The sequence below is a fragment of the Chionomys nivalis genome, chromosome 5 (assembly GCF_950005125.1).
Source record: "Chionomys nivalis chromosome 5, mChiNiv1.1, whole genome shotgun sequence".
Lineage (NCBI taxonomy): Eukaryota > Metazoa > Chordata > Mammalia > Rodentia > Cricetidae > Chionomys > Chionomys nivalis.
Genome location: NC_080090.1, coordinates 87,998,802 through 88,011,537, shown reverse-complemented (window position 1 = coordinate 88,011,537; position 12,736 = coordinate 87,998,802). Strand labels below are relative to the sequence as shown.

General features: G+C 53.0%; 1 protein-coding gene across 1 annotated transcript in view; it reads right to left on the bottom strand.

Annotated features, from left to right (window-relative positions):
• Positions 1 to 182: 182 nt before the first annotated feature.
• The window catches only part of Mapkapk2 (MAPK activated protein kinase 2), a 46,682-nt gene continuing 34,128 nt past the window's right edge, over positions 183 to 12,736 (bottom strand). Inside the window, exons 2-10 of the mRNA XM_057770909.1 lie at positions 6,318 to 6,457; positions 6,081 to 6,145; positions 5,731 to 5,810; positions 5,183 to 5,309; positions 4,607 to 4,682; positions 4,086 to 4,210; positions 2,397 to 2,482; positions 2,202 to 2,282; positions 183 to 1,660 (exon numbers count right to left, since the gene is read on the bottom strand). Coding sequence (XP_057626892.1) covers positions 1,517 to 1,660; positions 2,202 to 2,282; positions 2,397 to 2,482; positions 4,086 to 4,210; positions 4,607 to 4,682; positions 5,183 to 5,309; positions 5,731 to 5,810; positions 6,081 to 6,145; positions 6,318 to 6,457 — 924 coding nt within the window. The 3' untranslated portion in view covers positions 183 to 1,516. The remainder of the gene's footprint in view (positions 1,661 to 2,201; positions 2,283 to 2,396; positions 2,483 to 4,085; positions 4,211 to 4,606; positions 4,683 to 5,182; positions 5,310 to 5,730; positions 5,811 to 6,080; positions 6,146 to 6,317; positions 6,458 to 12,736) is intronic.

The window sequence follows — 12,736 nt, the reverse complement described above, 5'->3', positions numbered from 1 at the left end:
TCAATTAAGAGGGGCTATTCCCATGCTGATCCATCCAGGAGGCCCGCTTCTTTCCTCCAGAGCTCTGCCACCCACCACGAAAGGCCCTCTCTCAAAAGGCTGGAAGAGGAGAGGGAAGCAGTCCAGGGTCTGAGACCCAGAAAGGAAGAGAATGAAAACTTTCAACTATTAAATTTGTTTAGTAAAGACAATTTTGCTCATACAAAACAACAGTTTACAACAGTCTGAGTGCTGAACACACCATCAAAGACGAGGCAGGAGCTGCAGACATCTGGGCCCTGCCCCCAGGCCCAGAGATGCCCAGGAGCCCCTCCTCCACCAACCCCTGAGGGAGTCACCCCTCCTCCAGCGAGAGGGGCATGGGGGACAATGGCACGAAGACTCTTCCCCACCTGCTCCTCCTCAATCCTGGGGACCCCCACCCAGGCTGAGTTGTTAGAGGGTAAGGTGGCTAGCGGGCAGGGACAGAGTCAAGACATCTTTGGTGCGAAGACTGCCCCGCCCACCAGGCCATATGGTGGAAATTCCAGGAAGACCACACGTGGTTCTGCCCTTGCCAAAGAAGGGAGGTTGGCAGGTACCCCAGAGCTGGGGGGAGATGCATGAAATACAAATGCCTTGCAGAATAACCTTCCCAGGCTCACCCATGGGAGCGGAGAGACAGCCCATTGAGAAATGGCTAAAAATTTCAGAACTCAACAAGAGTGGGTTAATAACGGCAAGAAGGGCAAGCAGAGGCTGCTCAGTGGCCAATGCCTCGGAGACCTAGAACCAGCACTACTTTTGGACAAGGCCCCCAGAAAGGGCCCAGTCTTCCTGATGGCTGCCAGTGCCCACTCACCACCACTGCCCCCCCCACTCAGCTAATACAGAGGCCATGACTACCTGGCTCTGGATCTAGACAAGCTACCTAGGCATTCAGGCAGGCTCAGCTCAAGCAGGAGCCCCTGCAGCCCTGTCTTCCCTAGACCCTCCAATGCCCAATCACTGGCACGGACCTGGGCATACACACATGCGCACGTGTGCTCCTCTTGTGCACACTGGTCATGTCTGAGGGCTTCAGCAGGAGGCGAGTGACACCTACCGCCACTCCTCCCTCTTCCTGGAGCAGGACCCCAGGTTCCAGTAGGAGGTCTGGGAGGACAGATGGGACAACCCAGGAACATTCCTTGTAACAACTTCCAGACCCCTTGGGTAAACCCTAGCCTTTGCAGATGGGAATGGACTTGGGTGGGGAAAGGGCAATAAAAGAGGTTCCATAAAAATTCTACATCAAATTACAGATAAAATGCAAAAGGAGCACGGGCTCAAGAGCACCTCACCCCTCCTCACACATCCTCCAGCCCCCCTCCATGAAGGCCAGAGCCAAGGGCAGAACTCAGCTGGAGGCATATCTGGGCTCCACGTAGCTCAGGAGGACAGGAGGCAGCAGTGGGCAACTTGTGTCTCTTTGTTTAAAAAATATATTCATATAGAGTTATTGCTTGTCCTCCAGTGGGGTGGGAAACGTAGCGGCTCAGTGGGCAAGGGCCGCAGCCTCCACAGCGCGAGCCTTCTTGCGCCTCTTCAGAAGCAGAGGGTTGGAAGCGTCCTCTATCTTCTTTATCTTGATCTGCTCATAGTCAACACGCATCGTAGCCAAGGCACTGGTCATCTCCTCCTGGGCGCAGCGTCAGGACCGTGCACAGGGAAAGGGGACAGAGACATCAACAGTGAGAGACCCACAGGCAGAAACAGGGTGGTGGGCAGCAGTCAGCTGTGGCCCCCAGCACTGGGACAGCACGAACTGTCCACCATGTGACTATTCTCCCAGGAACCCTCTGACAAGGCCTAGAAGGGGAAAGAGCCCTGGGCCAGCCATCAGGAGGTCTGGGACTGATCCTGTAGGACCTGTAACGGGCCACTCCCTGTCTGGGGCTTTAGCGCCTTCATCTGAAAACTGAGGAGATGGTACCCAGTGCCTCTTCAGGTCCCATTAGAGCCCTAGGGAGAGGAGGGCTCATGAGAAGCAGATGGCAGAGTCTGGGCAGGAGCACAGAAGCCCTGCCACAAGCCAGTGAGGCAATGGCTCCCCGTCACCTTTCTGTTGCTATTGATGTCACACTGGGATGAAGAACACAGACCCAAACTGTCCTTGGCCAGGGCCAAAACTCATGCTGGGGCCTCCTCTAAACGTCCTCTTATCCAGCGGTACCCCTCACCTTGACGTCCTCCCACCGTTCCTTGTCCTCCTTTAGGACCCGGCTGGTGTGCAGTGGAGTCTGAGGGACCTTCGTAGATTGCTGAGGAAAGAGAAATGGGATCAAGTGACAAGTAGAGAAGTAAAGTCCTGAGTAAGGCGCCAGCTGGGCAACAACGTCCCTTGCACACAGGTCTCCCCAGCCCATAAAGCTTACCATGATCCAGGGGTGGTTCATGAATTCTGTGATGGTCATTCTCTGGGTGGGCTCTGTTTTCAGCAGATTTCGGATAAGCATCTTCACTATGGGGGCAAGGCAGAGTACACAACAGCTCAGGGGAGATAAATGGGCAGCTCGGGGACAGGACAGCTCAGGGGATGGACAGCTCAGGGGACAGGACAGCTCAGGGGATGGACAGCTCAGGGGATGGACTGCTCAGGGGACAGGACAGCTCGGGGACAGGACAGCTCAGGGGACAGGACAGCTCAGGGGACAGGGCAGCTCAGGGGATGGACAGCTCAGGGGACAGGACTGCTCGGGGACAGGACAGCTCAGGGGATGGACAGCTCGGGGACAGGACAGCTCAGGAGACAGGACAGCTCAGGGGATGGACTGCTCAGGGGACAGGACTGCTCAGGGGATGGACAGCTCGGGGACAGGACAGCTCAGGGGATGGACTGCTCAGGGGACAGGACTGCTCAGGGGATGGACAGCTCGGGGACAGGACACCTCAGGGGATGGACAGCTCGGGGACAGGACAGCTCAGGGGATGGACAGCTCAGGGGACAGGACAGCTCAGGGGATGGACAGCTCAGGGGATGGACTGCTCAGGGGACAGGACAGCTCGGGGACAGGACAGCTCAGGGCACAGGACAGCTCAGGGGACAGGGCAGCTCAGGGGATGGACAGCTCAGGGGACAGGACTGCTCGGGGACAGGACAGCTCAGGGGATGGACAGCTCGGGGACAGGACAGCTCAGGAGACAGGACAGCTCAGGGGATGGACTGCTCAGGGGACAGGACTGCTCAGGGGATGGACAGCTCGGGGACAGGACAGCTCAGGGGATGGACTGCTCAGGGGACAGGACTGCTCAGGGGATGGACAGCTCGGGGACAGGACACCTCAGGGGATGGACAGCTCGGGGACAGGACAGCTCAGGGGATGGACAGCTCAGGGGACAGGACAGCTCAGGGGACAGGACAGCTCGGGGACAGGACAGCTCAGGGGACAGGACAGCTCAGGGGACAGGACAGCTCGGGGACAGGACAGCTAAGGGGACAGGACTGCTCAGGGGATGGACAGCTCGGGGACAGGACAGCTCAGGGGACAGGACAGCTCAGGGGACAGGACAGCTAAGGGGACAGGACTGCTCGAGGACAGGACAGCTCAGGGGACAGGACAGCTAAGGGGACAGGACTGCTCAGGGGATGGACAGCTCGGGGACAGGACAGCTCAGGGGATGGACAGCTCGGGGACAGGACAGCTCAGGGGATGGACAGCTCGGGGACAGGACAGCTCGGGGGATGAGACCGCTCACGAGACATAGATGGACAATTTAGGGGACTGGACAGCTGAGAGGACAGAGACAGCGCTGGGGATGGGACAGCTCGGAGCTATACTCTGCCCTGCACTTTCCTGCACTAATCAAGCAGAGGAGACTGCATGGAGGCAGCTACCCAAGTATCAGTGGCTCCAAGGACCATCATGCTAAACCACTGGACAGGCCTTACACAGCCCCATGGCTCTGGCCCCACTCAGGCACTTGCCACAGGAAAGACACACGTAGAAGGCATAGGAACAGGTGCAAGCCCCCATTCCAGCAGCACATGAGATAAACACCTATACTTATGTGTGCATGCGCTCGTACACACACTCTTTCCCTTGATCCAAAAGGCTGGTTCCTACCTTCTTCTGACACTTCCGACCATTCAGGGTTAGGAAATTCATACTGGCCCATTCGGATACGAGTCTTCATACCCGGAGAGATGGCAAGGCCATGATTGGAATAGAAGGGGGGATACCCACACAGCCTAAGGAAGAGAACAGCAGAGTGGGTGTTATTTAGGAATCCTGCACCAAGAATAGGGTGACCAACAGTCTCTTCTTGAAATAACCACAGAGAACTAGGAGACTGTCGATACAGACACAGCAGGACCCAGGAACCAAATGTACCAAGGATGTCAACTAAACAGTCTAGCCAGTTAGCTAGTTTCTACCACCACTTAGCAGCCAGCACCCCGACTAAGCATCAAGTGAAGCAGGAACACAGGGGATGCGCAGGGAATCCCCCATTCAAAGGGAAATGCTAATGTCTGCCTCTTCCTCTTGTCCTGCAGAGGTACAAGCTTCCCCAGCTCCCTAATGCACTGCGACCTAGGACCCAGCCACACCCCAGCCTAGCACCCAGCCACACCCCGGCCACTCACAGAATATACATGATGACACCCAAGGACCACATGTCACAGGACTTGTCATACTTCTCTGGGCCCAGAACTTCTGGAGCTGTAAAGCAAAGATCACTATGGGTTGTCTGGGCTCTTTCAACACTGAGACCTTTCTGTTTGGAAGAGCAGCTGGAGCAGGAGAGGTGAATGGAGGCCCTTCCCCAGAAGGAGCTCTACATCTAGAATCTTAGGGTGAGGACACGCCTGAACTGCGGAAGCTCTGCAAACACATGCAACTAATTACACACGTTGTGGGCTTATTCAATGAATCAGCTGGGACTTTAACTCCACAGAGAACGTGACAGAAACTAAGGCTCTTCTTAGGAAGAGGACACAGACACCAAATCCTGTTCTCACTCTGCAGACTACTTTCATAACACTTAGTCACAGCTTAACTCTGACAGTCATTTCATGAGAGTCCTTTCAGGGCAAGTGCCAGATAAGGACACAAGACCCAACCCAATACTCCTAGAACTATGGTCTTCTGGAGACCAGAAAAGCAAGGGGCTCAGACACAGCCTGATGAGGACTCTGTCCTTGGGCTTCCCCTGAACTCACCTACATAGTATGGTGTGTAACACGGAGTGGTCAGAGAGTTGTGACTGGTGGTTTCCTTGGCAAAGCCAAAATCAGTGAGTTTCAGAATGGCATTGGGCCTTTTGGAAGTATATAAGAGGTTCTCAGGCTGTAGAAAGAGAGATGATTAAGTAACAACCCTGTGGAAATATTATGAGAAATCCAAAAGGAAGGACTGTGCCTTCCCTTCATCTGCTCAACCAACCACGCATCCACCCAGTCCCTCTGCTCTGCACACCTTGGGGACACCCTGCTACAGAGGGCCTGGAAATCAAAGAATAGCGCATGGAACTGTGGGGAACACTGCTGCGTCAGAACGTTAGGTGCGCGACAGTGAGGTGCTGGTGAGAAGACCCACAAGAGTGCAGCCGCAGAGGGTTTCAGTACTAAGTTTGTTGTCCCCTGCACCGAACTCCACAGGCCACAGACGGGCCTGCAGACCCATCCTACCCTAAGGAACCAGACAACCAGGGTGCAAGGGGACTCTGCTGTGCCATTCTCACAGCTCGTGGGGCATAAGCAGGTGGTACCTTAACATCCCGATGCGCAATGTTGATCGAGTGCAAATACTGTATGGCCTCGCCGATGCTCTTCATGATCTCTGATGCTTCTGCAGGAGAGAGAGAGAGAGACACAGGTAGAGGTCTGGAAGCTCTACGCACCAGCCCACCAGCGCAGCTTCAGCCTCCACACCCTCCTACTCATCAGCCACACTGAGAAGCTCAGAACTGGCCCACAGCTGAGGGAGAGAGATGCTCCCTCAGCAGTGGGCCTGAGACAGCAGCACCCGCAGCCTCTCCTGGGAGCAGGGTCTGCAAAGGCCCTACAGTTGCCTACTGCCCTGTCCACCCACAGCTACCCCACAGCAGACCCTCTCTACCTCTTTCTGTGAATGCCTGGTCTCCTCGGTCCTGGATTCGACTAAAGAGCTCTCCACCATCGAGACTGAAAAAAACACACAGTGAAAGATCTGGAAACCAGCAAATCACCCCACCCCTACGACACTCCACGGCCCCCAAAGGAAATCAAATGCTGCTATTCCAGGCTTCAAGTGGGCTGTCCCCAGGGGCAGAAGCACCCCAGGGTAACATGGGAATAAGAATGCAGCAGGGCTCACCACTCCATGACGATCAGCAGGCACTTCCTGCCGGCATACAGGTTCTCATAGACATCCACGATGTGCACAATGTGGGGGCACTGGGAGGCCCTCCAGTGCAGCTCCACCTCTCTGCGTGCCTTCGGGCAGTCCTGGAGCATCTGCAAGGCCAGCACCTCCTGAGTGACACAGTCTCCGGGGAGAGCTCGCGTCTCACGCCCAGGCTTGTTGGAAGCTATGCCTCTGTGCCAGCTTTCCCACCAACACTATAAATGCTCTCTCTCAAGTCTAAGGCCACTTCCATGGCATCTTCCCCGGTCTCTCTCCCTCTGGGACCCTAAGATCGCTCTGCTGTAACTTTAATCACTCTACACAAAACTTCAACTTGACCCCTCCAGAGCTTGAACAACAGCAAGGCTGAAACTACCCTCATTCCCAGTAGCCACCAGACCCTCTCCACCAGCTAAGAAGGTGAAGCCTAAGGCAGGAAGCCATCAAGTCCTGAAGGCCAGCGACCCATGGAGACAGACTGAAAAGAATCACAAGGAAAGTGGACAAAAAAGGGAGAGATTTCAGAATCAGCAGGAACAGAAACCAATCACTCAAAAGTGCAGCAGACCCATGCAGAAGGCCTCTGGAGTCAGCCAGGTGCTGTCGGAGCCTTGGTGTTTACCACATCTGCAGCCTTGAGCAAGCGGTGTAGCTCAGTGAGCTCCTTCATACCCCTTCTTCTTCCCTGGACCAGGTGCCCAGGGGCATTAAGTGAAGCTGGACCCTCACCAGCCTTAACGGCTGGATTCTGGTCAAAAACCAGCTCACTGGTGTCATTTCTTTTGCTACTGACTAGCTTAGGAACAGGCCGAAGATCCGGATGGCCCAGAACTCTGAAGGTAGAAAAAAGCACAAGGTCTAGATTGTCTCTCCTGCACCTGCTGGCTAGGAGCACGCTGTCACCACGGTAATAAGAAGACTGGCCTAAGACCACAGAGTTGTGTGCCGAGTGAAACAAGTGAAACGCAGCAGCTTCCCGAATCCCCGTGACATCACCAAGCATCCTATCCTGCCAGACACACCTGCCATGCCAGCAGGGAGACTAGAGGAGAAAGCAGAGCTTCAAGGCTGGGCTATGTAAGGCCCCATCTTTAAAACAAAACAAAACCAAGAATAATTTCCTGACTGCTTAAACTCTTCTGGTAGAACCCTACTGCCTGGAGGCAAAGGCATCCGCACACCTCTGCTCTGTAAAATGGAGTGATGGTCGACTCGTGCTCGGCAGCAGTAACCACCGCTGCTGCTAAAGTGCTAGCGAGGTACAGGGCACAGATGTTACCATCCTGAGACACAGAGCACACGGGTTTACCAACACAGCTCCCACACTGCGCAGGCCGAGCAGGCACTGGGGGCATCCACTCATGTGACAGGAGAGGGCTGGGCACAGACGACAGCGAAGTCGTCTGGCTGAGGTAAGCAGGATAGCTGAGGAGAGCCGGACCCATGAGGCTAGAGTGTAGTGAGTAGTGTCAGACATGTGGGGTGCAGCCAAAGGCAAGCACAGGAATCTCCAACAAAACTAACGTGCCTTTATGCTGTGGTCCACACGGTGCTGAACTGAGAAATAGCCTGCCCAAGGAGAAGCTTCTAGGAAGACGGCGACAGTCTGACTCCAAATTCCAAGTCTTTCCACCCTATCGCCCAGAGTCTAGGAGAAAGCTAGAGGCTAAAATTTCTCAGAGTGGCTTCAAAGAAGCAACTTCCCAAGCAGAAGCCCACAAAGAACCAACCAGACTGCTATCTCCCAAGTGTGCTGGAGGCAAGCTGCCCATTGTGTCACACTGCCACCTTGTGGCCAAATGGGGGCATGGCCAAGCTCTGTATGGGGTGTGTTGCTGGGGTGAGTATTTACTTTTCCATGCTGTAGGAGGAACAGAAAGAGACACTGGCCAATCCCAGTGCATGTAATTCAACTCAACAAGTACTGACTGAATTACGATAGGCTGAACTGGGTACTGAATGTCAAAACCAAACAGACTATGCACAATCTGAGTGCTCAGGGCAGTAGAAAAGGGAGGAGCGGTACAAGAGGTGGGCACTGGAAATACTTGCATTTAATTCTCTCGTCCATTCGGCATCGCAGTGGATGAGAGTAAAAAGAATCCCATGGGGGAACTCACACTCACGCTTGGTCTCCACATCTGGGGGCACGAGACATCAGAGACAAACAGCCAGGTAAGCAAGGTGTCAGAGCAGGCTCCTGGCCATGCTCCTGTGTTTTCCAGAGCTGGATGACCCACTGGGTCCATCTGTGTCAGCCCCCTGTGCAGGCCACAAGGCCAAAGTAGACAAAATCGTGAAGACGACGGAGAGTGCGGCAGATGTGCTGAGGAAATCCATCCTCAGACTAGACACTCGGCTTGGGAGCCAGGAGCACAAGCCTGAACTCACACACAGCACTGAGCAGGCCAGGGAGTGAGGGGACTTTTCAACTAAAAATACACAGGCCCTGGGAGAGGGCGAGCCAGGGAGGAACTCTGAAATCCATGATACCCATGCTAAGACTCAGCCCTACATGGTGTGTCTGAAATCCTCCTGCAAGAAAGGTCAAAAGATGCATGTTCTAAACTAAGGTGCAACAGCAAAGGCTGCCTGCCAAGTGTGGGGGGTCAGAATAAGGTCAGGGAGTCCACAACCCAGGAAGGAAGTTCTAAGACAGCCGCAGTGAGGGAGGTGCAGGAACTGCCCAGGGTGTTGAAAATGGGCCCTTGCCACTGGCTGTACACCTCTGACTCCCTCATCTTCCATCATGGGATCTCCTGAAAAGATTCTAAACCAAAACAAACACCAAATGGGAAAGAAACAGAGCAGAGCCTGGGCACGTGGCTCTTCTCGCCAACAGCAGACCACGACACGTTAGCGACAAACAAGCTGCCCACATAAACTCCACACTTCAAAAGACCTCACTGGGAACCCCAGGAACAGGGGCTCTTAACCTGTGCGCCCCCATTTTCTCATCTCCTGGACATCCGATGACGGGCCTACGGGGGTCACTGTAGTAAACAAGTCTATCATGTGACTAGCACGGTTCTTGGCGCACAGTGAGCGCTACACCAGTGCTCTGCCATTACTCTGCCCCTATATATTAATAACCGTCCCCTAGGAGGGCAGCTGGATCCCGATCACACCCACTTCACTTTGGGGTTATTCTATTCATTGCTCTAGGCAGCAGGGACCAGGATATAGGGCAGCCTTGGGTCTTCCCTCCACATAGCACTCACAGGGACAGCTGGAGCAGGGACGTGCTGATTCTGATCTGATGCCAAGACTGATGCGAAAGTCCATTTCAGGCCCAAGTGTGCTGTCGTGTAGTGTTGCCAAACGAAGACCTCTGCGTTCCCAGGAGGCACTTGGTCAGAGGAAAGCCCTGTGTCAGGCAACACCTCGCCACTCCTGCGGCCAAGGCCATCGACTCTTCACTCTGGACCACAGAAGCTGCTTTTCTAACACCTGGCTGCCCTCGATGCTTTGCAGCATAAAAGGGGAAAAAGCACCTGGGAAGGCGCCACTGTAGGCGAGTCTCAGCAACCTCCTGAGTGAGCACTGAAGGGGCAGCAGGCAGAGCTGGGGGGGGGAGGGGCGTGTCCTCCAAGTAAAATGGCTATATATGTCCAACACGTCATTGCTCCTATCTCAGGCCCACTCTGGGAGGGGACCTCCTATTTTACAAATGAGGATGTATTCATCCACTACGGAGAAATCCCTCCACAGGACCTTTCATGCAGCTGAGGCAGGACTGGAATTGTGAAGCCCCTGTAGCAGACCTTCACCCAGGCAACTAGACATCCACATCTGCAGGCTAGGTTACCTCCTAAGCTCTCAGTGCCCAGCAGGAAAAAGCAGCTCATGCCCAGGGATGCAGGCTCAAGTGTCCCTCAGTTGCCCCACACCACCTCAGGAAGGAGCAGGAGACTGAGCCTGCTCAGCATTCTCTGGCCCACTTCAGCTTAGCACATTCTATCTCAGCACCACATGCTGCTCTTCCTGGAAGTGACTATCATCTCTCCGCAACACTGTCTAGGCCTCTCCTTCCACCACGGAGCCTGCGGAGTGGAGCCTCCACACACAACGCGAGAAGCTAACTTGGCTCTAGTTAGACAACTGTAAAAGAAGGAAGGCACGAAGAAGTCAAGGAGCTTTGCAACCGGAAAACACTGTCCTTACGTCACCTGCTATCTCAGCCAGTCCTTCAATCGCCCACATCCCTAGCTTGGAGGCCAATGAGGGATACACACAGAATGACCTCACTCTGCAGAACCTAGAGCGCCCAGCGTGTGCCCACACTGCTCAAGGGATGAGGATACAGCGGAAAGCATTAAGAAATACAGCATGAGACCCCAGGCCATGGGATTTAATTATATTGTAGGGAGATACACGCTTCAAACCACACACTGACACACAGACACACAGACACACAGACACACACACACACACACACACCGCCCCCACTGATTGATTATACACTGTAACTTGTTCTGCAGATGAAATAGCCAAGATGCTGCCATGGGAGCACAGGAGCAGCCACAGTGGTAGAGAAGAGTCTCAATTCCCAAACCCGCTTCTCTCTGTGCTCATCTCTCCCTGCTCCAAAGCACGGAGGGGAAGGTGAACACGCGTCCGTCTAACTACTGATACAGAGATAAAGGAGGAGGTCCACTGCTAGACCTCTGCAAGTTCAACGAGGACGGCAGTCAGCCTTCCCAGAAGCTGATCTAAACATACATGAACAACAGATCCCCAAATTCTCAGAAATGTACAAATGAGGTGCATGGACGCACTGCACCCAGCCCCCTGTGCTGGTGTCTATTTTTCCATACCTTTGGTCAGGACATAAAAAACAACTCTCTATTTGTTAGTGAATTTTATAACTCTTATGAGGGAAAGTCTCTACCCACAGCTAAACTGACATGAATCCTGCTACCAAAAGCCATAAACATCCTTGAGGTGCTGCCCGGAAGGGACCTCCACTGCGGTGACTCCCTGCTGTGCTCCTTGTGCCCCAGAACACCAGTGATGCAGCTGCAGAGGACTGAGGCTCAAAAGAAGGTCACACTGTAGATGACAAATCTTCCAAACAGTTGCAATGCACGATGGGTAAATGCTAACTCAACTCTAGCAAAGACCACCAACCCCACCTAAAAATGGCTCAAGGATAAGAAAGGCAGTTCAAAGAAAAAGAACCACGACAGCCAAGTGAAAATGCCTGTTGCCACTCATAAAGAGGAATACTTATTAAAGGGCCAAAAACTGCACCAGGCTGGCAAAACTTTAACATCTGAACAAACTCCTGGACTGGCAAAGATTCAGGGAAGAGAGTCTCACTCAGGACCAAAAAAAAATTCTAATTTTGGAGAAATCTCATCATACCTATGACCAGATTGTGCTTAAGTCTTAGATCCAATACAAATCCTTTCCTTGCAGCTCTAAATGGCAGGAAGCCTACTAGCACCCAAATGTCTACAAATAAGGAGCTGATCAAGATGTGGAAGCACAGATGCAGACCAAAGGAAGCAGCTTCTCAGCTGTCCCTATGGGGAGGATGGGGCATTACGACTGGGAAAGCACACAGGAGCCAGGTGATGACCCGGCTGTGTTTAATGTCCTAACTTCTTTTGGTTTTTGAAGACAGGGTTTTCTCTGTGTAGCTTTGAAGCGTGTTCTGGAACTCACTTTGTAGCCCAGGCTGGCCTTGAACTCATAGAGAATAGCCTGCTTCTGCTTCCCAAGTACTGGGATTAAAGGTGTGCACCACCACTGCTCGGAATATCCTAACTTTTTAAATGGAACTGCATTCACATTTTTAAGTAACTCTCAAAGCATAGTCTTCAAGACAAGATGCAAACACACCAACAGATTAATTTAGGTGAATTAGGGCAACATTTTTCTTTAAATTTAAAAACTACTTTTTAAAAAGGAAAAAAGAAAGGATACTAAACAGAACGTGTGTTTTTGTTGTTTAGTTTCTTAGGACAGAGGAAAGAGAGGCTGGTGATTCCACTCAGTGGGTAAAAGCACATGCCGACAAGCCTGGTGACCTGAGGTCAATCCCCAGGACCCAGGTCTGGAGAGGTGACGCAGTGGTTAAGAGTACCAATTGGCCTTAGGGACGTAGATTCAGTTCCCAGCACCCACATGACACTCACAGCCATTTCTAAGTCCAGTCATGGGGACTAAACACCTCTGGCCTCTACCGGCACAGCACATACATGGTGAACAAACACAGATTGGGACAAAACACTCATTCATATAAAATAAAAATAAAATCTCAACAAAAAGAGTTAGCAGTGCTGATGACCAGTAAGTAGATCCTATAGAGAAGCACACATTGCATACACGCACCCTCTTCTACTTTCTATGCTTGTCTGGTTCTTTAATGTCCGCATCAAATT